The 27,461-nt window shown below is 43.6% G+C and overlaps 1 protein-coding gene across 3 annotated transcripts in view; it reads left to right on the top strand.

Annotated features, from left to right (window-relative positions):
• Nucleotides 1–27,461, top strand: part of ambra1b (autophagy/beclin-1 regulator 1b) — a 50,962-nt gene that overhangs the window by 3,596 nt on the left and 19,905 nt on the right. Inside the window, exons 4-14 of one of the 3 annotated variants that reach the window (XM_014123984.2) lie at nucleotides 98–281; nucleotides 644–816; nucleotides 9,211–9,277; nucleotides 9,430–11,102; nucleotides 13,109–13,195; nucleotides 14,720–14,905; nucleotides 20,002–20,183; nucleotides 20,533–20,643; nucleotides 20,898–21,086; nucleotides 21,495–21,649; nucleotides 22,189–22,322. In XM_014123984.2, coding sequence (XP_013979459.1) covers nucleotides 98–281; nucleotides 644–816; nucleotides 9,211–9,277; nucleotides 9,430–11,102; nucleotides 13,109–13,195; nucleotides 14,720–14,905; nucleotides 20,002–20,183; nucleotides 20,533–20,643; nucleotides 20,898–21,086; nucleotides 21,495–21,649; nucleotides 22,189–22,322 — 3,141 coding nt within the window. Of the gene's footprint in view, nucleotides 1–97; nucleotides 282–643; nucleotides 817–9,210; nucleotides 9,278–9,429; nucleotides 11,103–13,108; nucleotides 13,196–14,719; nucleotides 14,906–20,001; nucleotides 20,184–20,532; nucleotides 20,644–20,897; nucleotides 21,087–21,494; nucleotides 21,650–22,188; nucleotides 22,329–27,461 lie in introns of all 3 variants that reach the window. The other 2 variants (XM_014123983.2, XM_045688060.1) reach the window with 2 other exon arrangements.

The following is a 27,461-nucleotide window of genomic DNA, read 5'->3' as shown; positions in this document are numbered from 1 at the left end:
CCGCACGAATGGATTCATGAGAGCATTGAGGCAGGGCTTCCTTAAGCGGCATAGCAGCTGTAACATTTACTCTACCCCCTTATCTCCAATTTGATAGGACCCTCATGGCTTCCACTCATGTCAATCACAACATCTACATCACAGAGGTGAAGACTGGAAAGTGCTTGCATTCGCTGGTAGGCCACCGCCGCACGCCCTGGTGCGTGACCTTTCACCCTACCATCCCAGGTCTGGTGGCCTCCGGGTGCCTTGACGGAGAGGTCCGCATCTGGGATCTGCATGTAAGTAGTGCCTTCTCTTAAACACAGACTGACCCCTATTAAAATAAAATAGGACACAAGTTTCAGGTCTCCGCTTGCCAAGTTGCGTAGGTATATTCTTTTACTATGTTAGATTGTAAGACTTGCATACACAGCACAGTCTTCGCCAGAAGTAAATGTTGAGGTGTCCCCCAGGGCACTGTCCATCTCCAGGCATCATAAGGAAATTTGTCTATCTTCAATGTGTTGCTATTGGTAGTCTAGTTGATAAACCCCTTTGACAGGAATCCGCATCCCATAAAGATCATGCAAGCGCTTGTATCCACTGTTGCTGTATCCTACTTGTTTCTTTCTGTATTAAATCCCCTTGTTTGTTTCTGCAGGGTGGCAGTGAGAGCTGGTTCACGGAGAGCAACGTGGCCATTGCCTCGCTAGCCTTCCACCCCACTGCCCAGCTCCTCCTCATCGCCACCAATAACGAGCTCCACTTCTGGGACTGGAGCCGGCCCGAGCCCTTCGCCGTGGTCAAAACTGGCAGCGAGACTGAAAGAGTCAGGTGAGAGACCATAGAGATTGATGGCTAGTTGGATATATACGACATACTTTCGCTCTCTCTCTGGTTTTACGTTAGCCCGTAATAGCTGGCTTTTGCGTGATTTTTAAAAGGAATAAAAAGCCAATAAATAAAATTGGCGCCGGCCAATTGTCCTGGAGAATAACAAAAGCCCATTGCAATATAATGCTTTTTAGCCTATTAATTGATAGAAATACCAGTTAGTTGATGTAAATGCATTTGATCGGTCATGCTTTTCGGTTCTATAGGTTTATTTGCATAATTAAATTGGTGCTTGTGTGTTTTCGTTTGGTCGTTTATGATTCTTATTTATCACAGGCGTACAGAATACAGATAAAGAGCCTAGTTTGAGTGAAAATCTGTCAGACAGCGAGAGAGCTGCTGATACTGCTCCTGTTGCTGCTGGAGTGAAACATGCTTTTATAAGCCCAATCATTGCGCACAATTCTAAATGCAATCACATGTTAAAAAACGTTTTGATGGCCGCAATTTAAAGAGCTACTATTTTTATTTCTCAACTGGTAATTGAATTGTGTTTGCCATTCAAGTGCATAGGCATTAGGCAACGGCTTCAGCGCGTCACACTTTGCAATGTGAACTGGAGGCAGTACGCATTTTGAAAATATATACTTAATTGTGTGAAACCTGAATGTTTTACTTCATTTTGTGAGGCATGTCTTACCTTGCTTCAAAGTAGCCTATAGCCAAAATCCATTTCTATAAACGTTGAGGCAATTATTTTATAAAGACTTCCATATGTCATTGAAATAAGTAGCCTATTTCTCTCATGTTCCTTCCATGTTCTATTGGATTTCAACTTTCTTTCATCGTCAAGTTGCCAAAGGCACAATCCTAGTCACGTTAGTAACCCATGCTAGTTGTTGCATCTTTAGATCTTCCATAGATGAAAATATTGACATTTTTAAAGGTCACGTGAAACCTCTTGCATGTGCAGTGCGTTTTTGACAACAGCGTTTTCCAGCAAATTCCACAATGGAACAAACATTCGTGCATAGCCAACTGCCGTATGCGCATTGCTGCGCTTATAATGTGAAGAAAATAGTTTATCAACATTTTTAAGCTAAACCTTCTGATCTGCTGCGTCAGCCTCATTGCTTCTTTTTTTTTTTCATATACTGGTTGTATGAATTTGGGTTCTATCATCCCACAAGCTGACTAATAGAATAGGTAAACGTTTCTACTATTGGGGATACTAGATTGACATAGGGTAGTGGTTTTGCAGTTTATTAATCTCTTGTTGGCTGAGAAAGTAAACGTGGAAAGTTATTGTAACATCTTCAAACTGCGCATCAGAATTCGGTAAGATGATGCATGTGCTGTTAAAATGAATTACCATCATCTATATGTTTGCTGTCATTCTGAGTACCGTGGGTGGACGCCCTAATCGGGTTACTCACCCAATGCATATGGGTCCAGTAAATTAACATGCTGCAAGTCAAATGTCTGGCGCCACATTTTCCTAACGAAAACACTGATACAGTTGATGTCGGAAGTTTACATACACCTTAGCCAAATACATTTAAACTCAGTATTTCACAATTCCTGACATTTTAATCCTAGTAAATATTCCCTGTTTTGGGAATGTGAAATGTCAGAATAATTTCTTTCAGCTTTTATTTCTTTCATCACATTCCCAGTGGGTCAGAAGTTTACATAGACTCAATTAGTATTTGGTAGCATTGCCTTTTAAATTGTTTATCTTGAGTCAAACGTTTTGGGTAGCCTTCCACAAGCTTCCCACAATAAGTTGGGTGAATTTTGGCCCATTCCTCCTGACAGAGCTGGTGTAACTGAGTCAGGTTTGTAGCTCTCCTTGGTCGCACACGCTTTTTCAGTTCTGCCCACACATTTTCTATAGAATTGAGGCCAGGGCTTTGTGATGGCCACTCCAATACCTTGACTTTGTTGTCCTTAAGCCATTTTGCCACAACTTTGGAAGTATGCTTGGGGTCATTGTCCATTTGGAAGACCCATTTGCGACTAAGCTTTAACTTCCTGACTGATCTCTTGAGATGTTGCTTCAATATATTCACATCATTTTCCTTCCTCAAGATGCCATCTATTTTGTGAAGTGCACCAGTCCCTCCTGCAGCAAAGCACCCCCATAACATGATGCTGCCACCCCTGTGCTTTACAGTTGGGATGGTGTTATTTGGCTTGCAAGCCACCCCCTTTTTCCTCCAAACATAACGATGGTCATTATGGCCAAACGGTTATATTTTTGTTGCAGCAGATCAGAGGACATTTCTCCAAAAAGTACAATCTTTGTCCCCATGTGCAGTTGCAAACCGTAGTCTGGCTTTTTTAATGGCGGTTTTGGAGCAGTGGCTTCTTCCTTCCTGAGCGGCCTTTCAGGTTATGTCGATATAGGACTCGTTTTACTGTAGATATAGATACTGTTGTACCTGTTTCCTCCAGCATCTTCACAAGGTCCTTTGCTGTTGTTCTGAGATTGATTTGCACTTTTCACACCAAAGTACGTTCATCTCTAGGAGACAGAACGTGTCTCCTTCCTGAGCGCTATGACAGCTGCGTGGTCCCATGGTGATTATACTTGCGTACTACTTTTTGTACAGATGAACGTGGTACCTTCAGGCATTTGGGAATTGCTCCCAAGGATGAACCAGATTTGTGGAGGTCTACAATTTTTTTTTGTGCAGTCTTGGCTGATTTCTTTTGATTTTCCCATGATGTCAAGCAAAGAGCCACTGAGTTTGAAGGTAGGCCTTGAAATACATCCACAGGTACACTTCCAATTGACTCAAATTATGTCAATTAGCCTATCGGAAGCTTCTAAAGCCATGACATCATTTTCGGGACTTTTCCAAGCTGTTTAAAGGCCCAGTCAACTTAGTGTATGTACACTTCTGACCCACTGGAATTGTGATACAGTGAAATAATCTGTCTGTAAACAATTGTTGGAACAATTACTTGTGTCATGCGCAAAGTAGATGTCCTAACCGACTTACCCAAACTATAGTTTGTTAACAAGAATGTTGTGGAGTGGTTGAAAAACGAGTTTCAATGACTCCAACCTAAGTTTATGTAAACTTCCGTCTTCAACTGTATATACATAGTGCTTTTGGAAAGTATTCAAACTAGAGGTCGACCGATTAATCGGAATAGCCTATTTTAATTAGGGCCGATTTCAAGTTTTCATAACAATCGGTATTTTTGGCCACCGATTTGCCAAATTTTTTACAATTTTTTTTAAACCTTTATTTAACTAGGCAAGTCAGTTAAAGAACACATTCTTATTTTCAATGACCGCCTAGGAACGGTGGGTTAACTGCCTTGTTCAGGGGCAGAACGACAGATTTTTACCTTGTCAGCTAGGGGATGCAACCTTACGTTAACTAGCCCAACGCTCTAACCACCTGCTTTACGTTGCCAAGGTAAGTTGCTAGCTAGCATTAAACTTATCTTATAAAAAAACAATCAATCAATCATAAACACTAGTTAACTACACATGGTTGATGATATTACTAGTTTATCTAGCCTGTCCTGCTTTGCATATAATCGATGTGGTGCGCATTCGCGAAAAAGGACTGTCTTTGCTCCGACGTGTACCTAACCATAAACATCAATGTCTTTCTTAAAATCAATACACAAGTCTATATTTTTAAACCTGCATATTTAGTTATATTGCCTGCTAACATGAATTTCTTTTAACTAGGGAAAATGTGTCACTTCTCTTGCAAACAGAGTCAGGGTATATGCAGCAGTTTGGGCCGCCTGGCTTGTTGCGAACTGTGAAGACTATTTCTTCCTAACAAAGACAGCCGACTTCGCCAAATGGAGGATGATTTAACAAAAGCGCATTTGCGAAAAAAAGCACGATCGTTGCACGACTGTACCTAACCATAAACATCAATGCCTTTCTTAAAATCAATACACAGAAGTATATATTTTTAAAGCTGCATATTTAGCTAAAAGAAATCCAGGTTAGCAGGCAATATTAACCAGGTGAAATTGTGTCAGTTGTCTTGCGTTCGTTGCACGCAGAATCAGGGTATACAGAATCTGGCTCGTTGCGAACTAATTTGCCAGAATTTTACGGAACTATGAAATAACATTGTAGGTTGTGCGATGTAACAGGTATATTTAGACTTATGGATGCCACCCGTTAGATAAAATACGGAACGGTTCCGTATGTCACTGAAAGAATAATGTTTTCGAGATGATAGTTTCTGGATTTGACCATATTAATGACCTAAGGTTTATTATATTATAGTTAAGTCTATGATTTGATAGAGCAGTCTGACTGAGCGGTGGTAGGCAGCAGCAGGCTCGTAATAGTCAAAGGTATATGGTTCAGAGAGAAATAGTTGACGCGTCATAATTCCTGTAATAACTTGCGGCTGAACTTGAAAGGGGTTCCTTCGTTATTTTACCGTTCATGTCTTCCATAGAGAATGTCTTGATCTACTTCAAATAAGGTCTGTGTTTTGTGCTTAAACCGCCTCGGCGTTTTGATACCCTTGTAAATCTCACTAGGTAACGTTTGTGAACATATTTTCATAAATCCACTCTACAAGTTATATCCTATGGATATCAACACAGTTATAAAATTGGCAAGGTGGTGTAAGCCTAAACCAAACAGACCTTATTTTAAGTTAATCTAAAAATATCCTATAGAATAAATGAAGGAACCGCGTTTCAGATTTTTCTAGGTGTCATGGGAATTATGACTCGCACTTTGGTAGTCAATTCTTACCATGCCCATTATTAAAATAGGATTTCCTGCATATAAAAATTAAAGTTTTTGTTTTCAGCATTCATCACAGGTAACTCAAACTCTATTTTTATTATTCAAACAGTTGAGAGTATTTGTCTCCTAAGCAGACTCTTCAGTATCGTTGTCACTTCAGAGCTGTGTGTGTGTGTATATTAGTAAAAAAATCATAATAATAATAATAATAATCGGCCGATTTTAGTATCGGCTTTTTTTGGTCCTCCAATTATCGGTATCGGCGTTGAAAAATCATAATCGGTCGACCTCTAATTCAAACCCATATTTTGTTACATTACAGCCTTATTCTAAAATTGATTGAAAAAAATGTTTTTCCTCATCAATCTACACACGATACCCTATAATGACAAAGTCAAAGTGTTTTTTTAGACATGTTTGCAAATGTATATTTAAAAAAAACAACAGCATGCCTTTAATTACATAAGCATTCAGACCCTTTGCTACGAGACTCAATTATATTCAGGTGTATCCTGTTTCCATTGATCATCCTTGATGTTTCTACAACTTGATTGGAGTACACCTATGGTAAATTCAATTGATTGGACATGATTTGGAAAGGTATACATCTGTTTATATAAGGTCCCATGGTTGACAGTGCATGTCAGCTCAAAAACCAAGCCATTAGGTCGAAGGAATTGTCCGTAGAGCACCGAGGCAGGATTGTGTTGAGGAACATTGAAGGTCCCCAAGAACATAGTGCCCTCCATCATTCTTCAATGGAACAAGTTTGGAACCACCAAGACTCTTCCTAGAGCTGGCCGCCTTTCCAAACTGGGCAAGAACCTGATGGTCACTCTGACAGAGCTTCAGAGTTCCTCTGTGGAGAACCTTCCAGAAGGACAACCATCTCTACAGCACTCCACCAATCAGGCCTTTATGGTAGAATGGCCAGACAGAAGCCAGTCCTCAGTAAAAGGCACATGACAGCCTGCCTTGAGTTTGCCAAAAGGCACCTAAAGGACTCTCAGACCATGAGAAACAAGATTCTCTGGTCTGATGAAACCAAGATTGAACTCTTTGGCCTGAATGCCAAGTGTCACGTCTGGAGGAAACCTTGCACCATCCCTATGGTGAAGCATGGTGGTGGCTGCATCATGATGTGGGGATTTTTCAGCGGCAGGGCCTGCAGACTAGTCAAGATCGAGGGAAAGATGAACGGAGCAAAGTACAGAGATACTTGATGAAAACCTTCTCCAGAGCGCTCAGGATCTCAGACTGTGACCTTCCAACAGGACAACGACTCTAAGCACGCAGCCAAGACAATGCAGGAGTGGCTTCGGGACAAGTCTCAATGTCCTTGATTGGCCCAGCCAGAGCCTGGACTTGATCCCGATCTAACATCTCTGGAGACCTGAAAATAGCTGTGCAGCAACGCTTCCCATCCAATCTCATTGAGCTTGAGAGGATCTGCAGAGAAGAATGGGAGAAACTCCCCAAATACTGGTGTGCCAAGCTTGTAGCGTCATACCAAAAAAAAAAATCCAGACTGTAATCGCTGTCAAAGGTGCTTCAACGATGTACTGAGTGAAAGGTCTGAATACTTACGTAAATATGTTTTTTTGTTGCTTTTGTTATTGTGTGTAGATTGACAGAAACATTTTTTTTTTAAACATTTATAGTACGGCTGTAACATAATGTACAAAAAGTCAAGGAGTCAGAATACTTTCTGAATGAAATGTATATAAAGTGCCTTCAGATAGTATTCATACCCCTTGACTTATTCCACATTTTGTTACAGCCTGATTTCAAAATGTATCTTTTTTTTGTACCCATGTGCACACAATACCCCATAATGACAGTGAAAACATGGTTTTTAGAAATGTGTGCACATTTATTGAAAAATGAAATGCAGATCAAATTTTACATACGTATTCTCACCCCTTAGTCAATACATTTTTAGAATCACCTTTGGCAGAGATTTCAGCTGTGAGGTTTTTCTGGGTAAGTGTATAAGAGCTTTGCACACCTGGATTATACAATATTTGCACATTTGTCTGTTAAGTTGGTTGTTGGTCATTGCAAGTCTTGCCATAGATTTTCAACCCAATTGAAGTCAAAACTGTAACTAGGCCACTCAGGAACTTCAATGTCGTCTTGGTAAGCAACTCGTGTATATTTAGTCTTGTGTTTTAGGTTATTGTCCTACTGATAGTAGGCTGTTGGCAGTCTGACTGAACCAGGTTTTCCTCTAGGATTTTGCCCGTGCTTAGCACTATTCCGTTTCTTTTTGTATAAATAATAATAATAAAAATGATCCCTAGTCCTTGCTGATGACAAGCATTACCATAACAAGCATTACCATAACCTGATGCAGCCACGAATGTGCTTGAAAATATGAACGCTTTGTATTCAGAACATAACATTTTTTGGTTTTTTGCAGTTTTACTTTTGTAGCTTATTGCAAACAGGATGCATTCTGTACAACAGGGCTGCCCAACCCTCTTCCTGGAGATCTACTGTCCTGTAGGTTTTCAGTCCAACTCCAATTTAGCATATCTGATTCAGCTAGTGTAGGTCTTGTTGAGCAGCTAATAAGTAGACCAGGTGGGTTAAATTAGGGTTGGGCTGAAAACCCACAGGACGGTAGATCTCCAGGAAGCGGGTTGGGCAGCCCTGCTGTACAAGCTTCCTCCTTTTTACGCTGTCATTTAGGTTATTCTTGTGGAGTAACTACATTATTGTTGATCATCCTCAGATGTATCCTATCACAGCCATTAAACTCTGTTACTGTTTTAACGTAACCATTGGCCTCATGGTGAAATCCCTGAGAGGTTTCCTTTGTCTCCGGCAACTGAGTTAGGAAGGACACCTGTATCTTTGTAGTGACTGGGTGTATTAATACACCATCCAAAGTGTAGTTAATAACTTCACCATGCTCAAAGGGATATTCAATGTATTTTTACCCATTTACCAATAAGTGCCCTTCTTTGAGAGGCATTGGAAAAACCTACCTGGTTTTTGGTTGAATCTGTGCTTGAAATTTGCTGCTCAATTAAGGCTAAGTCTACACTTGACTTAAATGCAACGTCTGCTATCAGAATATGAAGATCGCATTGAAAAGACGGGTCTAGATGCACAAAAGTTGAATGGAATAATCCAAAATGCTCAACTATAAACTGTCTCAACTCACTAAGCTTCTAAATCACACATGCCTAGTACTAGGTTAATTCACTGATCCTTTGACTGGATGGATATGTTAGGTCATACTGCTAAACTTTGATTGGTTTGAGGTCCTCCGGAAGTCGTCATAATTACCATGTAGGTCTATGGAAGGGGGTGAGGAGCACAAGCCTCCTAGATTTTGTAGTGCTGTTGAGACTACTTCATTGCAACATTATTTTTTTTTAAATCGGGTATTTGGTGACGTGAATATATTTAGTTTACCTAAACGCTAACTTTTATTTATTTATATATACTTTCACTGAGTAGGATGTCCTCCCTTCCTCCTATAATTTTGATTTCAGGAAACCAATTTTTTAAACAATTTGTTTCATTTTCACATGGAACAATTCCACAGTAGCGCAAATGTTGTATCATTATGATTTTGCTTTGATTAGAATATATTTTGAGTTGAAGGAAACCTCTGCTGTTTTCTCTTTTAGGCTGGTGAGATTTGATCCTTTGGGGCACAATCTTCTGACTGCTACTGTGAACCCCTCCAACCAGCAGGTGAATTATTTTCTCCTATCACAACAAAATTGCACTCCACCTTATACAGTTTTCTGTGTAGAAATTAAATCTTCTCAAAGCCTTTTAAACATGACTGTACGTTAAAACATTGAACACGTCTACCCTCATATCTAACGTATTATGTCCTGTAGAATGATGATGACTCGGAGGTCCCCATGGACAGCGTGGAGATGCCCCACTTCCGCCAGCGCTCCTTCCTGCCCTCCCAGCCTGTACGCCGCACGCCCATCCTCCACAACTTCCTGCACATCCTTTCGTCGCGCTCCTCGGGGGCGCAGGCCGGGGGGGATTCGTCCCGCCCTGGCGGGGAGAGCAGCGGCGAGCCCCCCAGCATGCCTTTGGGCCAGTACCCAGCCTCGCAGGACCGTGGACTGCCCTTCCCGGGCTGCACCCAGCACCTGGGCATGGTGTGCCTATGCAGCCGCTGCACAGCCAACCGCAGCCCCTCTCTGGGCGAGGGGCCCTCCTCCAGGCCTGTGGTCCTCCCTGAGCACCCTCAGCCGGCCCCCCACGCCTCCACCTTTTCCTCAGCCCGTACGGAGCCCCGACAGCCTTCAGAGCCCAGTGGGGCCCAACAGCGGCCCTCTGCCTTCACTACAGTCTACTACAGCGCCGGCAGCTCCCTGCACCGTGCCGTGCCTACCGCCCACGTGGCCAGCCCGCCCCTGAGCCAGCAGCCTCCGCCGTCACCCACCAGCCACCAACCCCCCTCCCGCCCACTGCCCGGACCCGATTGGACACGCAGCCTGCTGAACATGAGAGGCTCAGACAGCAGGACTGGAGGGAGTGAAGGTGGGGTGAGCGGGGGAGGTGGTATGGGTGGTGTCGGGGGTGGGATGCTGCCCCCCCGAACCAGCTCGTCCTCCGTCAGCCTGCTGTCAGTGCTCCGGCAGCAGGACGGCTCCTCCCAGTCCCCCGTCTACACTTCTGCCACAGAGGGACGGGGTTTCCCCACGCAGTCGAGCTCTGAACCGGGCTCTGGCCCCGTGGCCAATCAGCGAGGTGGTGGAGGGGCGGGCACCAGCAGCGGGCACCACCCTTTCTGGGACGGCACGCGCAGCAACCCGACCTCGTTCCGCAACGTGCTCCAGTGCAACCTGAGCCGCTACTTCATGGAGTTTGACCGCATGCAGGACCTGGAGTCGCCGCTGGGGGGCGTCGGGGGAGGGGAGGGCGGCCAGGAACAGACGCAGGAGCTGCTCAACAACAACATGGACCCGGAGAGACCCAGGCCTTCCTCCTCCCACTATCAGCCCCAGCCGCCCCCACCAACCCCAGCCGAGAACAACCCCCCTCCCTCCAATGCGGCTCACTCCTCTCGGGGCCAACTGAACCGCTGCCGGGCCTGTCACAACCTGCTCACATTCAACCATGACTCCCAACGCTGGGAGCGCACCAGCCCAGCCTCGTCCACCTCCGCTGTCTCCACCCAGGAGGGCTCCAGCTCTCCCTGGCAGCAGCCTACCAGCCCTGCCTATGAAGAGACCCATGTGTCACCACAGAGGCGGGAGCCCCAACCCCAACCACCAGAGAGGGAGAGGAGGGTAACCCAGCCCCCGGAGCTCAGCGAGCGGCAGCCCTCCCCAGGCCCTCATGGTGCGGCCATGCCCTTCCCCACCATTGCGTCGTCCACTGCCCAGCCTGGTGAGCAGACGGTGGGCCTGGTGTACAACCAGGAGACGGGCCAGTGGGAGCGTGTCTACCGCCAGGCCGCCTCCAGCCGCTCCACCGTTGCCGACGCACCGCCAGAGGCCTTAAGCCAGGAAATGCCTGTGGATAACCCAGACGAGGACTCTCTGAGGAGGTAGAGTTAATCGCAAGTCCTTGGTAGTCTCTACAGTGGTGTTTTTTGCTCGTACCAATATGTTTTGAAATGAACGTTTCTTATTGAACGAGCTTGGATCGTACCTCGCTGTTTTCTTCAGTTTTATCTACTGAACACAACTCTGCTCACTTTAGCTAGTGATCCTCTCTGACATAAGAACTTTACAGCACGTAACTACTGGTCTGCTTTTCTCAGTATTTCCTACTCATTCCAAGGTTTTTCTTTATTTTTACTGTTTTCTACATTGTAGAATAATAAGTGAAAACTATTAAATAACACACATATGGAATCATGTAGTTACCAAAAAAGTGTTAAACAAATCAAAATGTATTTGAGATTCTTCAAAGTAGCCACCCTTTGCCTTGACAGCGTTGAATACTTCTCTCAGCCAGCTTCATGAGGTAGTCACCTGGAATGCATTTCAATGAACAGGTGTGCTTTGTTAATTCTTTCATTAATGCATTTGAGCTAATTAGTTGTCTTGTGACATGGTAAGGGTGGTAAACAGAAGATGGCCCTATTTGGTCAAAGACCAAGTCCATATTATGGCAAGAAAAGCTCAAATAAGCAAAGAAAAATGACAGTCTATCATTACTTGAAGACATGAAGATCAGTCAATACAGAACATTTGTGTGGGGGTGCTTTATTTCCTTCTTAATGCGTTTGAGCCAGTCAGTTGTGTTATGACAAGGTAGGGGTGGCATAAAATACCAAGTCCATATTATGGCAAGAACGGCTCAAGTACATTTAAGACATGGTCAGTCATTCCGGAACATTTCAATAACTTTGAAAGCATCTTCAAGTGCAGTCGCAAAAACCATCAAGCGCTATGATGAAACTGGCTCTCATGAGGATCGCCACAGGAAAGGAAGACCCAGAGTTACCTCTGCTGCAGAGGATAAGTTCATTAGAGTTAACTCAGAAATTGCAGCCCAAATAAATGCTTAACATCAACTGTTGAGGAGACTGCGTGAATCAGGCCTTCATGCTCGAATTGCTGCAAAGAAACCACTACTAAAGGACACCAATAAGAAGAGACTTGCTTAGGCCAAGAAAGACGAGCAATGGACATTGGACCGGTGGAAATCTGTCCTTTGGTCTGTCGTGTCCAAATTTGAGATTTTGGGTTCCAACCGCTGTGCCTTTGTGAGACGCAGAGTAGGAAAACAGATGATCTCTACATGTGTGGTTCCCACTGTGAGGCATGGGTGAGATGGTGTGGGGGTGCTTTGCTGGTGACACTGTCTTTGATTTATTTAGAGTTCAAGGCACACTTAACCAGCAAGGCTGCCACAGCATTCTGCAGTGATACGCCATCCCATCTGGTTTGCGTTTAGTGGGACTATCATTTGTATTTCAACAGGACAATGGCCCAAAACACACCTCCAGGCTGTATAAGAGCTATTTGACCAAGAAGGATAGTGATGTAGTGCTGTATCAGATGACCTGGCCTCCACAGTCACCTGACCTCAACCCAATTGAGGTGGTTTGGGATGAGTTGGACCGCAGAGTGAAGGAAAATCAGCCAACAAGCGCTCAGCATTTGTGGGAACTCCTTCAAGACTGTTGGAAAAGCATTCCTCATGAAGCTGGTTGAGAGAATACCAATAGTGTGCAAAGCTGTCATCAAGGCAAAGGGTGGCTGCTTTGAAGAATCTCATAAAATATATTTTGAACACTTTTTTTGGTTACTTCATTATTCCGTATGTGTTATTTTGATGTCTTCACTATTTTACAATGTAGAAAATAGTAAAAATAAAGAAACCCTTGAATGTCCTAACTTTTGACTGGTACTGTATGTTGTCCAAATAGTTGTGTGTGTGTGTATAACAGCCTCCTGTGAACAAACACGCCAAACAATTGATCAGCGTTTAATCTCCTCTACAAAAGGGAGTCCATTTGTTATATATATATATATAACAAATGGACTCCCTTTTGTAGAGGAGATTAAACGCTGATCAATTGTTTGGCGTGTTTGTTCACAGGAGGCTGTTGGAGTCCTCCCTCCTCTCTCTCTCCCGCTACGACATGGGAGGATCCAGAGACCACCCCATCTACCCAGACCCTGCCAGGTACCAGCCCCCAAACCAATCTCACCTCTAATGAACTTGTACTGTGTTTGACAGGATAAAACCCCTCCAGGTGCACCGTTTTGTTAGAGGTTCTGTCGAAACAAAGTTGACAGTTTAAAGTAAGGTGGGGAAAATCCCAGCAATTTTCCCAAAAGTTCACAGGTTTAACAAAAAAATACTAGTTAGAGGATTTCTTAAACTCATGAATTTTGAGAATGTTAGTGCAATTTTACCAACCTACACTGAAAAATATATAAACGGAACAAGTAGTGTTGGTTTCATGAGGTGAAATAAAAGATCCCAGAAATCTTCCATACACACACAGCTTATTTCTCTTAAATCTTGTTTATATCCCTGTTAGTGAGCATTTCTCCTTTGCTAAAATAATACATCCACATGACAGGTGTGGCATAGCAAGAATCTGATTTAAACCGCATGATCATTACACAGGTGCACCTTGTGCTAGGGACAATAAAAGGCCACTTGGAAATGTGCAGCTTTGTCACACAATGCCACAGATGTCGCAAGTTTTGAGGGAGCGTGTAATTGGCAAGCTAACTGCAGGAATGTCTACCAGAGCTGTTGCCAGAGAATTGAATGTTCATTTCTCTACCATAAGCTGCCTCCAATGTTGTTTTAAAGAATAAGCAGGATGTCCAACCGGCCTCACAACAGCATACACACGTGTATGGGTGAGCGGTTTGCTGATGTCAACGTTGTAAACAGTGCTCCGTGGTAGTGTTATATGGTATGGGCAGGTATAAGCTATGGACAACTAACACAATTACTTTTTATCGATGTCAATTTGAATGCACAGAGATACCTTGACAAGCTCCTGAGGCCCATTGCCGTGCCATTCATTCGCCTCTATCACCACAATTCCTGGAAGATGAAAATGTCCCAGTTCTTCTATGGCCTGCATACTCAGACATGTCACACTCTGAGCATATTTGGGATGCTCTGGATCGACGTGTACGACAGCGTGTTCCAGTCCCCACCAATATCCAGCAACTTCGCACAGCTTGGTAGAGCATGGTGTTTGCAACGCCAACATGGTGTGTGCAATGCCAGGGTTGTGGGTTCAATTCCCACGGGGGGCCAGTACAAAAAAATACATTTAAAATACATTTAAAAAAATGCATGAAATAAAATTTATGCATTCACTACTGTAAGTCGCTCTGGATAAGAGCGTCCGCTAAATTACTAAAATGTGAATGTAAGCTTCTGAGTGGGACAACACTCCACAGGCCACAATCAACAGCCTGATCAACTCTATGCGAAGGCTATGTCGTGCTGCATGAGGCAAATGATGGTCACACCAGATATTGACTGGTTTGCATATCCATGTCCCTACTTAAAACTTTTTTTTTTTTTTTTTAACATTTAAATTGACTGATTTCCATATATGAATTGTAAGTCAGTAAAATCTTTAAAATTGTTGCATTTTGTTCAGTATAGTATAAACCCTAGAGCTGTAAACCCCCCACCATTGAACTCTTCTCTCTGCCGTTGTTTCTCCTGCAGGTTGTCCCCGGCTGCCTACTATGCGCAGAGAATGATCCAGTACCTGTCGAGGCGGGACAGTATCCGCCAGCGCTCGCTGCGCTACCAGCAGAACCGCCTGAGGACCCTCTCCTCCTCGTCGGACAGCCCGGCCGGCAACCCCTCGGCCGCAATGGAGAACAGCGACGTGGACTTTGAAGAGCTAGAGTGAGTTGGTGCAACCCATCCTGGCCTCTTAACCTCTCTTGGGGAGGTGGGACCCACACCCACGGTTCACACTATTCAACAGCCAGTGAAAAATCAGAGCGCCAAATTCAAAACCACAAAATGTCATAATTCAAAGTTCTCAAACATACGACTATTTTACACCATTTTAAAGATACACGTCTCCTTAATGTAACCACATTGTCCGATTTCAAAAAGGCTTTACGGCGAAAGCATAAAGTTATATTATGTTAGGACAGAGCCTAAACAAGAAAAACAACACAGCCATTTTCCTAGCAAGGACAGGCATCACAAAAACCAGAAAACCAGCTAAAATTATGCACTAACCTTTGACGATCTTCATCAGATGACACTCCTAGGACATCATGTTACACAATACATGCATTTTGTTTGATCAAGTTCATATTTATATCCAAAAACAGCATTTTACATTGCCGCGTGATATTCAGAAAATATTTTGCCTCCAATACTGCCGGTGAATCAGCACAACAATTTACAAAAATACTCATGATAAACGTTGATAAAATATTAAACTGTTATTCAAAGAATTGTAGATGAACATCTCCTTTATGCAACCGCTGTGACAGATTTAAAAAAAGCTTCACGGGGAAAGCACACTTTGCAATAATCTGAGTACTGCGCTCAGAAAAAGACATTAAGCAATACAGATACCCGCCATTTTGGAGTCATCTAAAATCATAAATAGCATTAGAAATATTCACTTACCTTTGATCTTCATCAGAAGGCACTACCAGGAATCGCAGGTCCACAATAAATGTTGTTTTGTTCGATAAAGTCCATAATTTATGTCAAAATAGCTCCTTGTTGTTTGCGCGTTCAGTAAGCTACTAGTGTAGGCGGCGCGGCCAAAATGTCACGACGAAAAGTCAAAAAAAGTGATATTTACGTTCGTTCAAACATGTCAAACGTTGTACAGCATCAATCTTTAGGGCCTTTTTAACTTAGAACTTCAATAATATTCCAACTGGACGATTCCAGTGTCTTGAAAAACGTTTTGGAACACAGCTACCCCCACGTGAGTGCGCGCCAATGAACTCATGTGCTTTCCTGAGTCAACAACTTCCAACTTCCTCTGTTCGCTCTCTGTTCACCATAGACGCCTAAAACAACTTTCTAAAGACTGTTGACATCTAGTGAAAGCCTTAGGAAGTGCAAAATGTACCCTAAGTCACTGTGTGTTCAATAGGCAATGACTTGAAAGGACTACAAGCACCAGATTTCCCACTTCCTGGTTAGATTTTTCTCAGGTTTTTGCCTGCCATATGAGTTCTGTTATACTCACAGACATAATTCAAACAGTTTTAGAAACGTCAGAGGGGTTTCTATCCAAATCATAATAATATGCATATTCTAGTTCCTGGGCCCCAGTAGTAGGCCGTTTTTAATCTGGGTACGTTTTTCGTCCGGCCGTGAAAATACTGCCCCCTACCCAAGAGAGGTTAATGGGATATTAGTTACTCTTAAAAACCTCTTAAGGATCGTACCCTTTTTTTTAAATTTTTGCCTAAAATGACAAACCCAAATCTAACTGCCTGTAGTTCAGGACCTGAAGCAAGGATATGCATCTTATTGATAACATTTTGAAAAGAAACACTTTCAAGTTTGTGGAAATGTGAAATTAATGTAGGAGAGTATAACAAATTAGATCTGGTAAAAGATAATACCAAAACAAATGCAAGAGACAGGCCATACTTTCAGATAGGAGTCTAGGTGTAATTTTGATGTTGGCCACCAGATGGCAGCAGTGTGTGCTAAGATTCAGACTGATCCAGTGAAGAATTATATGACTGTTACATTATTTTTTATCAAGTCTGCCAGGAGTTTGCTGAAATGTGCCGACTTGGTATTTTATCAAACAAAACTATGCTACATTTTATCTCTGGGACCCTCAGGATGACAAATCAGAGCAAGATTACTCAATGCAAGTACATTATTTACCTTAAGAGGTGAATGTATCAAACCAGTTGCGTGCAAAAAAAAAGATTTGTGCTCTCCTCAAACAATAGCATGGTATTTTTTTTCACTGTAATAGCTACTGTTATTTGGACACTGCAGTTAAATTAACAAGTACTTTAGCTTTCTGCCCATATAAGACAAGGCTATGTCCCGGAAAGTTGGCTGTTGTGTACGTCATTCTAGTCACATTAGCGCACGTTAGCAACAACCGTCCTGGTATAGGGACACCCATCCTGTAGAGGTTAAATCAGTTTGTCTGATTTTTGTTTTGAGACCTCAAGGTTTTCTGTTGAGATAAGTGGAGGAGGGGATAAGGAGATGTCCCATGCCATCTTTTTAGAAAACATTTAGCACGTAAAAAAAAAATGGTGGATCTACACAACCAATGGTGTGTGATGTGGACTTACACTATATATACACTACCGTTCAAAAGTTTGTGGTCACCTACAAATGTCCTTGTTTTTGAAAGAAAAGCTAAAAAAAATTGTTGTTTTTAAAATTACATCAAATTAATCAGAAATACAGTGTAGACATTGTTAATGTTGTAAATGACTATTGTAGCTGGAAACGGCTGATTTAAAAAAAAAATATATATATATATATATATATAATGGAATATCTACATAGGCGTACAGAGGCCCATTATCAGCAATCATCGCTCCTGTGTTCCAATGGCACGTTGTGTTAGCTAATCCAAGTTTATAATTTTAAAAGGATAATTGATCATTAGAAAACCCTTTTGCAATTATGTTAGCACAGCTGAAAACTGTTGTCCTGATTAAAGAAGCAATAAAACTGGCCTTCTTTAGACTAGTTGAGTATCTGGAGCATCAGCATTTGTGGGTTCGATTACAGGCTCAAAATAGCCAGAAACAAAGACCTGTCTTCTGAAACTCATCAGTCTATTCTTGTTCTGAGAAATGAAGGCTATTCCATGTGAGAAATTGCCAAGAAACTGAAGATCTCGTACAACGCTGTGTACTACTCCCTTCACAGAACAGCGCATACTGGCGCTAAGCAGAATAGAAAGAGTGGGAGGCCCTGGTGCACAACTGAGCAAGAGGACAAATACATTAGTGTCTAGTTTGAGAAGCAGACGCCTCACAAGTCCTCAACTGGCAGCTTCATTAAGTAGAACCCACAAAATACCAGTCTCAACGTCAACAGTGAAGAGGCGACTCCGGGATGCTGGCCTTCTAGGCAGAGTTGCAAAGAAAAAGCCATATCTCAGACTGGCCAATAAAAATAAAAGATTCAGATGGGGAAAAAGAACACACACACTGGACAGAGGAACTCTGTATTTGTTATTCAAAATAAAAGCCCAATGAATACTCGCCTTTGTGTCGTGATTTAACTCCCACCGCTTCATTAAATAATTTTTAATTGACTCAGCAGCAATACTTTGCCCGACAAGAAAGAGCTCTTTGAAAATGTTTCCCTGTCAAGATGAACAGTGGTGCGGTGTGTTGAGAACATCACAGAGAATATGGAACAACAGTTGAAAGACAAGGTAAAGGATTTCTCCTTGGCCCTGAATGAGAGCAGTGATGCGAGTGACACGGGACAGTTGATATTCTTACGAGGCATAACCCCAGACTTTGAAATTACAGAGGAGCTTGCTTCAGTGCAGTTAATGAAGAGCACAACCACAGGGGAATATTTATTGGAGGAGGTTAATAAGTGTGTGGTAAAGCTGGGACTGAGTTTTGAAAAGTTATCCAGTGTCACCACTGATGGGTGCCCAAACTTGACAGGAAAAAATGTTGGCCTTTTGAAAAGGATAAAAGATCAAGTAGCTGAGCTGAAACCAGATCAGATAATTATTTTTCTGCTTTGGATTATTCATCAGGAGGTATTCTAAATGTGTTCTGAAAATGAGCCTTGTTGTGGATACAGTCACAAAAGTGGTAAACTTCATAAGAGCAAAATCTTTAAACCACAGGCAGTTTGTCTCACTGTCTGACGAGACCGTCGGTCATGCAGGTTTCCCCTTCCACACAAACGTGAGATGGCTGAGTTTGGGGAATGTGCTTAAAAGGGTGTGGGACCTGAAGTCGGAGATTGCTGAGTTTTTGTAAATGAAAGGAAAATGTGGATTTCCCTCAACTGCAAGATAAAGATGGTTGGCTGATTTTTGCCTTCACCGTGGACATCATTGGCCCCCATGAATGAACTGAATTCCAAACTAGAAGGGAAGGGCCTTTTTGCGTCAGATGTAGATCATTGGCAAAGCCTTCAAATTACTCCTCCTGACCCGCCAAGTAGAAGCCAACAATCTCACCCACCTCCCGACACTACTAGTCTGTTCCCTATCAGATGTCCAGGGGGAGAATTATACATCGCTGCTGTGTGCTGTGAACAGTGAGTTTTCTCGTCGTTTTGAGGATTTCAAAGTGTTGGAAAATGACATGCTGTTGGTTTCCTCTCCTTTCACCTTCAATGTGGATAACACTCCCACTGACATGCAACTTGAGCTTATCGATCTTCAGTCTGATGCAGTGATTGGAGAACTGTTTTGAATAATTCTCCGATGTCACTGACAAGGTTCTATGCATCTCTATGATCAAAACTCGCCAAAGATTAGGAGTCGTGCTCAGATGTTTGTACTGTTTGGGTCAACCTATGTATGTAACAAACATTTTCACTGATGAAATATAACAAGTCTAGGCACAGAATCTCTTACTGAATCTCACCTCTCAGCAATCCTGCGCATAGCGACTTCAGAAACTATACCTGACTTCACTGTTCTAGTCAATGCCCATCAGAGACTTCGCTCCTCACACTGATTGAGAAGTTTAAATGTAATATTGAGCTCTCACCCTCGTGTTTTTGTGCATACCCGTTAACAAGAGTTCTTTCCGTGGTGCTGAATGTTTAATAATGATTTACAGTAGATGTATCTGTCAACAGTCATATACATTATGTATAATCCTGTAATGTGATTCTGGCCCACGATGGCAAAACTATATTCTGTGGCCCTCCATGGAAAATAATTGCCCAGGCCTGGAGTACAGTCATCCTACTTTGAACATTCAGCTTCACCACACATTTCACCCAACAGTCTTTTTTCTCCCAATAACTGCTGTGTGTGTGTTTAACAGTGACAACGGAGACAGGACGAGGCATCGAACACCACGCAACGCTAGGATGTCTGCGCCTTCACTGGGGCGATTTGTTCCTCGGCGGTTTCTTTTGCCTGAGTACCTGCCCTACGCTGGGATCTTCCATGAGAGGGGACAGCCTGGCCTGGCCACCCACTCCTCTGTCAACAGGGTCCTAGCAGGTACTAACCAAGTTTGTCTCACTAGAGTATACTCCGCTTAGTGTGGTTAAATTGTCCTGTATGAATGTGATCACTGTAAAAGGAGTGCGCTGCAATGCCCTTTTCACGCTACTGCTCCAAGCTGAGCTGTATTTCGCTGGCCTGATTACCCATCCATTTTTGTTGGTGGAACCAAGGTGTAAAATGGAATATCCATGCCAGTACAGTTCAAGTGGGCAACAACTAACTATTTGATTGCTCTCATACATCTCAATGTTATCCATTTTATTGTGTTACCTGCAATAGTGGTAGACACTACTCCTCTTTCACATTCAATAGCCTATCCACTGACCAAATGCCTTTCTCTCAGGTGCCTCAATCGGGGACGGCCAGTCGGCGGTGGCCAGCAACATAGCCAACACCACCTACCGGCTGCAGTGGTGGGACTTCACCAAGTTCGATCTACCGGAGATCAGCAACGGTATGTAAAACCTTCCGAACATTGCAAAGCCGACACAATTCCCTATTCTATGTGACAGACAATCTTATCATTTCTACACAATACATTTCTGTCTGAAAGTTCTGTCACGTTAGATCCTCCTAAACCGGTCCCAGCTCGGCTATTGTTTGAACAGCCATGTTTGCCTCTCTGATTGCGTTTACTTTAGAGGTCTACTGTATTATTGACATTGTGTGTGTTTGCCTGTTTGTGTATGTCTATTGCCACCCCTCCAGCCTCTGTGAATGTGCTGGTTCCAAACTGTAAGATCTACAACGATGCCAGCTGTGACATCTCGGCAGACGGGCAGCTCCTGGCAGTGTTTATACCCAGCAGCCAGCGAGGCTTCCCTGACGAGGGCATCCTGGCTGTGTACTCCCTGGCCCCTCACAACCTGGGGGAGGTGCTCTACACCAAAAGATTTGGTAAGTCTTGTCACGTAGTAGAGGACGTCTTGCCGTCAGGGACTTGACCTCCAGGATACAGCTATAGCAGTGTTTCCCAAACCTCTCCTTTTAGTGCCCCAGGCCAATCCACTTATTTCAGGTATTCCAGTGATGGCAGACTTGATTCAGTTGGTCAACCTAATCATCTCATTCGTTGAATAAGGTGTGCTAGTTCTGGAATACATCAAATGAGTATAACTGTAGGAGGTATTCGAGGAGAGGTTTGGGAAATGCTGAACTAGAGAATCTTAAACATTGAATCTAGTAAAACTGGTGCACTAAAAAGAATATTATAGATGGTGAACCTTAACTACAGTACAATAATATCCTAGGAGAGTCTTGCCTAACCTTGTCAGTCTTTAACATTTGTCTTCCATCTTCCCACAGGTCCCAATGCCATCTCGGTGAGCCTGTCTCCCATGGGCTGTTACGTGATGGTGGGCTTGGCCTCCCGCAGGATCCTGCTGCATCCCTCCACTGACCACATGGTGGCGCAAGTGTTCCGGCTGCAGCAGCCCCACGGTGGAGAGACCTCCATCAGGGTGAGACAGACAGAAAGACACCCCGCCCAATGCAGGGGAAAAAAACAGCTCGCTGGTTACATGTTAATGTATGTTCGTGAAGGTCAACAGTGAGGGAGAAGGGTAGTACCACAGATTGATACTACCGGGGTGGTGTTCGTTATGGCAAGCTTTGGAAAATTATTAAATGAGTCCAGGTAAACCCTCCCCATTTGTCTATTTGGTGTCTAATGAATACAACCCAGGTTTGTAGAGGGACTTGGAGCACGACTAGCCCACATGGCTTTTACCCATACCCAAAGGGTTCACTTTATTGTGCATTTGTTTAGTTTCAAGTTTTAATGTCACAAGTACAGTGAAATGTCTTTCTTGCCAACTCAAAACCCAACAATGCAATAACAATGTAATTCTGGTATTTAAAAAAAACATAAGAAATATGAACACTAAGTAAGGATACTATATACAGTGTCCTTTCCAATACCATATTTACAATGTGCAGGGACACTGGAGTGATGTTGACGTTTATGATTATTTGTCTGGGTTCTCCAATTGTTCCCTAGATGGTGTTCAACGTGGTCTACCCCATGGCTCCGGACCAGCGGCGGCATGTCAGCATCAATTCAGCCAGATGGCTTCCAGACCCGGGGATGGGCCTGGCCTACGGGACCAACAAAGGAGACCTGGTCATCTGCAGGCCCGTGTGAGCAGTGCTCCTGTCTGACCATTTTGTAAATCTTATACCTGATAAGACTGGGCCCTATCGGGATGGTGTATTGGTGACTTGTTTGTTTTGTAGTCATCAATATACACTTTGTGTTCAAAGGTGTGTTCCTGGTATCTTGAGTTCAGTGTATTCCATACCACCACCTCCAACACTGGCGGTGAATTGGATTTGATTGGTCTCTGATTCGATTATTCTAATAGCCAGTGTAAACAGGAAGCCTCTGGATTGGAGCGGGTCAATTATTGGTCTGTAATGAGGTCATTGTCTGTGATCACATGAAGGAATCCCTCAGTGGGGATAAAAATAAAATGTTATTGGTCACATGCGTCGAGTACAACAGGTGTAGACTTTACAGTGAAATGCTTACTTAAGAGCCCATTTCCAACAGTGCAGAGTTAAAAAGTAAGACAAATATTTGTTTATAAACTGGGAAACAATAAAACGAGGCTATACACAAGGAGTTCCAGTACCGAGTCAATGTGTAGGGGTACGAGATAATACTGTATGTACACTACCAGTCAAAAGTTTGGACACCTACTCATTTCAGGGGTTTTCTTTATTAGTAACCAAAAAAGTGTTAAACAAATCAAAATAAATTTTATATTTCAGATACTTCAAAGTAGCCACCCTTTGCCTTGACTGCTTTGCACACTCTTAGCATTCTCTCAACCAGCTTCATGAGGTAGTTACCTGGAATTGATTTCAATTAACAGTTGGGCTTTGTTTAAAAGTGAATTTGTGGAATTTATTTCCTTCTTAATGCATTTGAGCCAGTCGGTTGTGTTATGACAAGGTAGGGTTGGTATACAGAAGATAGCCCTATTTGATAAAATACCAAGTCCATATTATGGCAAGAACAGCTCAAATACTTTTAAGACATGAAGGTCAGTCAACCCGGAACATTTCAAGAACTTTGAAAGCATCTTCAAGTACAGTCGCAAAAACCATCGAACGCTATGATGAAACTGGCTCTCATGAGGACCGCCACAGGAAAGGAAGACGCAGAGTTACCTCTGCTGCAGACGACAAGTTCATTAGTTACCAGCCTCAGAAATTGCAGCCCAAATAAATGCTCCACAGAGTTCATGTAACAGACACATCTCAACATCAACTGTTCAGAGGAGACTGTGAATCAGGCCTTCATGGTCGAATTGCTGGTAAGACACCACTACTAAAAGACACCAAGAAACACGAGCAATGGACATTAGACCTGTGGAATCTGTCCTTTGGTCTGATGAGTCCAAATTTGAGATTTTTGGTTCCAACCGCCGTGTCTTCGTGAGACGCAGAGTAGGTGAACGGATGATCTCCGCATGTGTGGTTCCCACCGTGAAGAATGGAGGTGTGGGTGTGCTTTGCTGGTGACACTGTCTGTGATTTTTTTGGGGGGGTTTAAAAAAAAAATTCAAGGCACACTTAACCAGCATGGCTACCACATCATTCTGCAGCGATATGCCATGCCATCTGATTGACGCTTAGCCCCACCTATCATTTGTTTTTCAACAGGACAATGACCCATCCCACCCTTCAGGCTGTGTAAGGGCTATTTGACCACGAAGGAGAGTGATGGAGTGCTGCATCAGATGACCTGGCCTTCACAATCCCCTGACCGTAACCCAATTGAGATGGTTTTTGGATGAGTTGGACCGCAAAGTGAAGGGCTTAGCAGCCAACAAGCGCTCAGCATATGTGGGAACTCCAAGACTGTTGGAAAAGCATTCGAGGTGAAGCTGGTTGAGCCAATGCCAAGAGTGTGCAAAGCTGTCATCAAGGCAAAGGGTGGCTACTTTGAAGAATGTCAAATATGAAATATATTTTGATTTGTTTAACACTTTTGGTTACTACATGATTCCCTATGTGTTATTTCATAGATGTGATGTTTTCACTATTATTCTACAATATAGTAAATATTTGGAAAAACCCTTGAATGAGTAGGTGTCCAAACTTTTGACTGGTACCATACATGTGGGTAGGGGTAAACGTGACTAGGCTTTCAGGATTTATAATTAACACAGTAGCAGCAGTGTACAGTGCCTTTGGAAAGTATTCATACCCCTTGACTTTTTCCACTGTTACGATAGTCTTATTCTAAAGTTGATTTAAATTGCTTTTATTCCTCATCAGTCTACACACTATACCTGAAAATGACAAAGCAAAAACAGTTTTTTAGACATTGCTCATTTATTGAAAAAAAGTAAAACATTTAAAAAATCACATTTACAGGTTTTCAGACCCTTAGTACTTTGTTGAAGCACCTTTGGCAGTGTTTACAGCCTCACGTCTTCTTGGGTATGACGCAACAAGCTTGGCACACCTGTATTTGGGGAAATTCTCCTATTCTTCTCTGCAGATCCTCTCAACGTCTGTCAGGTTGGATGCGGAGCTTTGCTGCACAGCTATTTTCAGGTCTCTCCAGAGATGCTCAATCGGGTTCAAGTCCGGCCTCTGGCTGGGCACTCAAGGACATTCAGAGACTTGTCCCAAAGCCACTCCTGTGTTGTCTTGACTGTGTGCTTAGGGTCGTTGTCCTGTTGGAAGGTGAACCGTCACCCCAGTCTAATGTCCTGAGCGCTCTGGAGCAGGTTTTCATCAAGGATCGCTCTGTGCTTTGCTCCGTTCATCGTTCCCTCGATCCTGACTAGTCTCCCAGTCCCTGCCACTGATAAACATCCCCACAGCATGATGCTGCCACCACCATGCTTCACCGTAGGGATGATGCCACGCTCTCTCCAGACATGACGCTTGGCATTCAGGACAGAGTGGTTTCATCAGACCAGAGAATCTTGTTTCTCATGGTCTGAGAGTCTTCAGGTGCCTTTTGGCAAACTCCAAGCGGGCTGTCATGTGCCTTTTACTGAGAGTGGCTTCCGTCTGGCCACTCTACCATATAGGCCTGATTGGTGGAGTGCTGTAGAGATGGGAGAACCTTCCAGAAGGACAACCATTTCCACAGATGTACTCTAGAGCTTTGTCAGAGTGACCATCGGGTTCTTGGTCACCTCCCTGACCAAGGCCCTTCTCCCCCAATTGCGCTGTTTGGCCGGGCGGCCAGTTCTAGGAATAGTCTTGATGGTTCCAAACTTCTTCTATTGAAGAATAATGGAGGTAACTGTTCTTGGGGACCTTCAATGCTGCAGACATATTTTTTTGGTACCCTTCCCCAGATCTGTGCCTCGACACAATCCTGTCTCGGAGCTCTGTGGACAATTCCTTCGACCTCATAGCGAGGGGTCTGAATACTTTCAGAAGGCACTATGTAAAGTGTGTGCGTGGCTAGAGTCTAGTGAGTGTGCGTAGAGCAGTGTTTCCCAAGCTCTGTCATTTGGACCCCAAGGGGTGCACATTTTGGTTTTTGCTGTAGTAGTACACAGCTGATTTAAAATAATCAAAGCTTGATGATTATTTGAATCAGCTGTGTCGTGCTAGGGCAAAAAACAAAACGTGCACCCCTTGGGGTCCCAAGGACCGAGTTTGGGAAACGCTGGCATAGAGCCAGTGCAAGGCAATCAGTGCAAAACGATTAGGGTGGATGAATAAACAAATAATAGTGTCAATTTAAATTGTCCTGGCAGCCATTTAACTGTTCAGCAGTCTTATAGCTTCAGAGTAGAAGCTGTTCAGGTGTTTTTTGATCACAGACTTGGCGCTCCGGTGCTGCTTACCATGCGGTACAAGAGAGAGCACACTATGACTTGGGTGGCTGGAGTCTGACAATTTTTTGTGCCTTCCTCTGACACCGCCTGGTATAGAGGTCCTGGATGGCAGGGAGTTCTACCCCAGTGATCTACTGGGCCATACGCACTACCCTCTAGTGCCTTGCGGTTGCATGCCACGCAGTTGCCATACCAAGCGGTAATGCATCTGGTCAATCTTTTGAGGATCTAAGGGCCCTTGCCAAATCTTTTCAGCTTACCGAGAAGGAAGAGGTGTTTTCGTGCCCTCTTCATGACTATGTTGGTGTGTTTGGACCATGATAGATCCTTAGTGATGTGGACGCTGAGGAACTTCAAGCTCACGACCCGCTCTACTATTGACCCGTCGATGTGAATGGGGTCGTGTTCGGATCTGTTGGGGCAGTATGCGAATTGGAGTGGGTCCAGGGTTTCTGGGATGATGGAGTTGTGAGCCATGACCAGCCTTGCAAAACATTTCATGGCTACAAATGTGAGTGCTACAGGGCAGTAGTCATTTAGACGGGATACCTTGGTGTTTTAGGCACAATAACTATGGTCGTTTGCTTTAAACATGTAGGTATTACAGACTGGGTCAGAGAGAGGTTGAACATTCCAGGGAAGACACTTGCCTGTTGGTCAGCGCATGCTCTGAGTACGCGTCTTGGTAATCAGTTTGGCCCTGCGGCCTTGGGAATGTTTTAAAGGTCTTACTCGCATCGGTTACGGTGAGCGTGGTCATAGTCATCCAGAACAGCTTCTGCTCTCACGTATGGCTCAGTATTGCTTGCCTCAAAGTGAACATAGAAGGCATTTAGCTCGTCTGGTAGGCTCGTGTCGCTGGGCAGCTCTCGGCTGGGTTTCCCTTTCGCAATCCGTGATAGTTTGCAAGCCCTGCCACATCCAACGAGCGTCAGAGCCGGTACTGTAGGATTCATCTTAGTACTGTATTGACACTTTGCCTGTTTGATGGTTAATTGGAGGGCGTAGCGGGATTTCGTATAAGCGTCCTGCTCCTTGAAAGCGGCAGCTTCAGCCTTTAGCTCAATGCAGATGTTTCCTGTAATCCATGGCTTCTGGTTGGGATATGTACGTATGGTCTCTGTTGGGACATAGTTGTCTATGCACAAAGCCGGTGACTGTGGTAAAGTCCAATGCCATCGGATGAATCCCGTGAACATATTCCAGTCTGTGCTAGTGAAACAGTCCTATAGCCTAGCATCCGCTTCATCGGACCAATTCTGTGTTGAGCGCGTCACTGGTACTTCATATTTGAGTTTTTGCTTGTAAGCAGGAATCGGGAGGATCAAGTTATGGTTTGATTTGCCAAATAGAGGGCGGAGGTGAGCTTTGTTTGTGTGTGAAGTAAAGGTGATCTATAGTTTTTGGCAGTAGAATGGCCTAACTGAAGAGCTCAGTGACTTTTTTACATGGCATC

The sequence above is a fragment of the Salmo salar genome, chromosome ssa10 (genome assembly GCF_905237065.1).
Source record: "Salmo salar chromosome ssa10, Ssal_v3.1, whole genome shotgun sequence".
Classification (NCBI taxonomy): domain Eukaryota; kingdom Metazoa; phylum Chordata; class Actinopteri; order Salmoniformes; family Salmonidae; genus Salmo; species Salmo salar.
The sequence above is the reverse complement of the archived record's forward strand: the minus strand, read 5'-3'. Positions and strand labels throughout refer to the sequence as shown.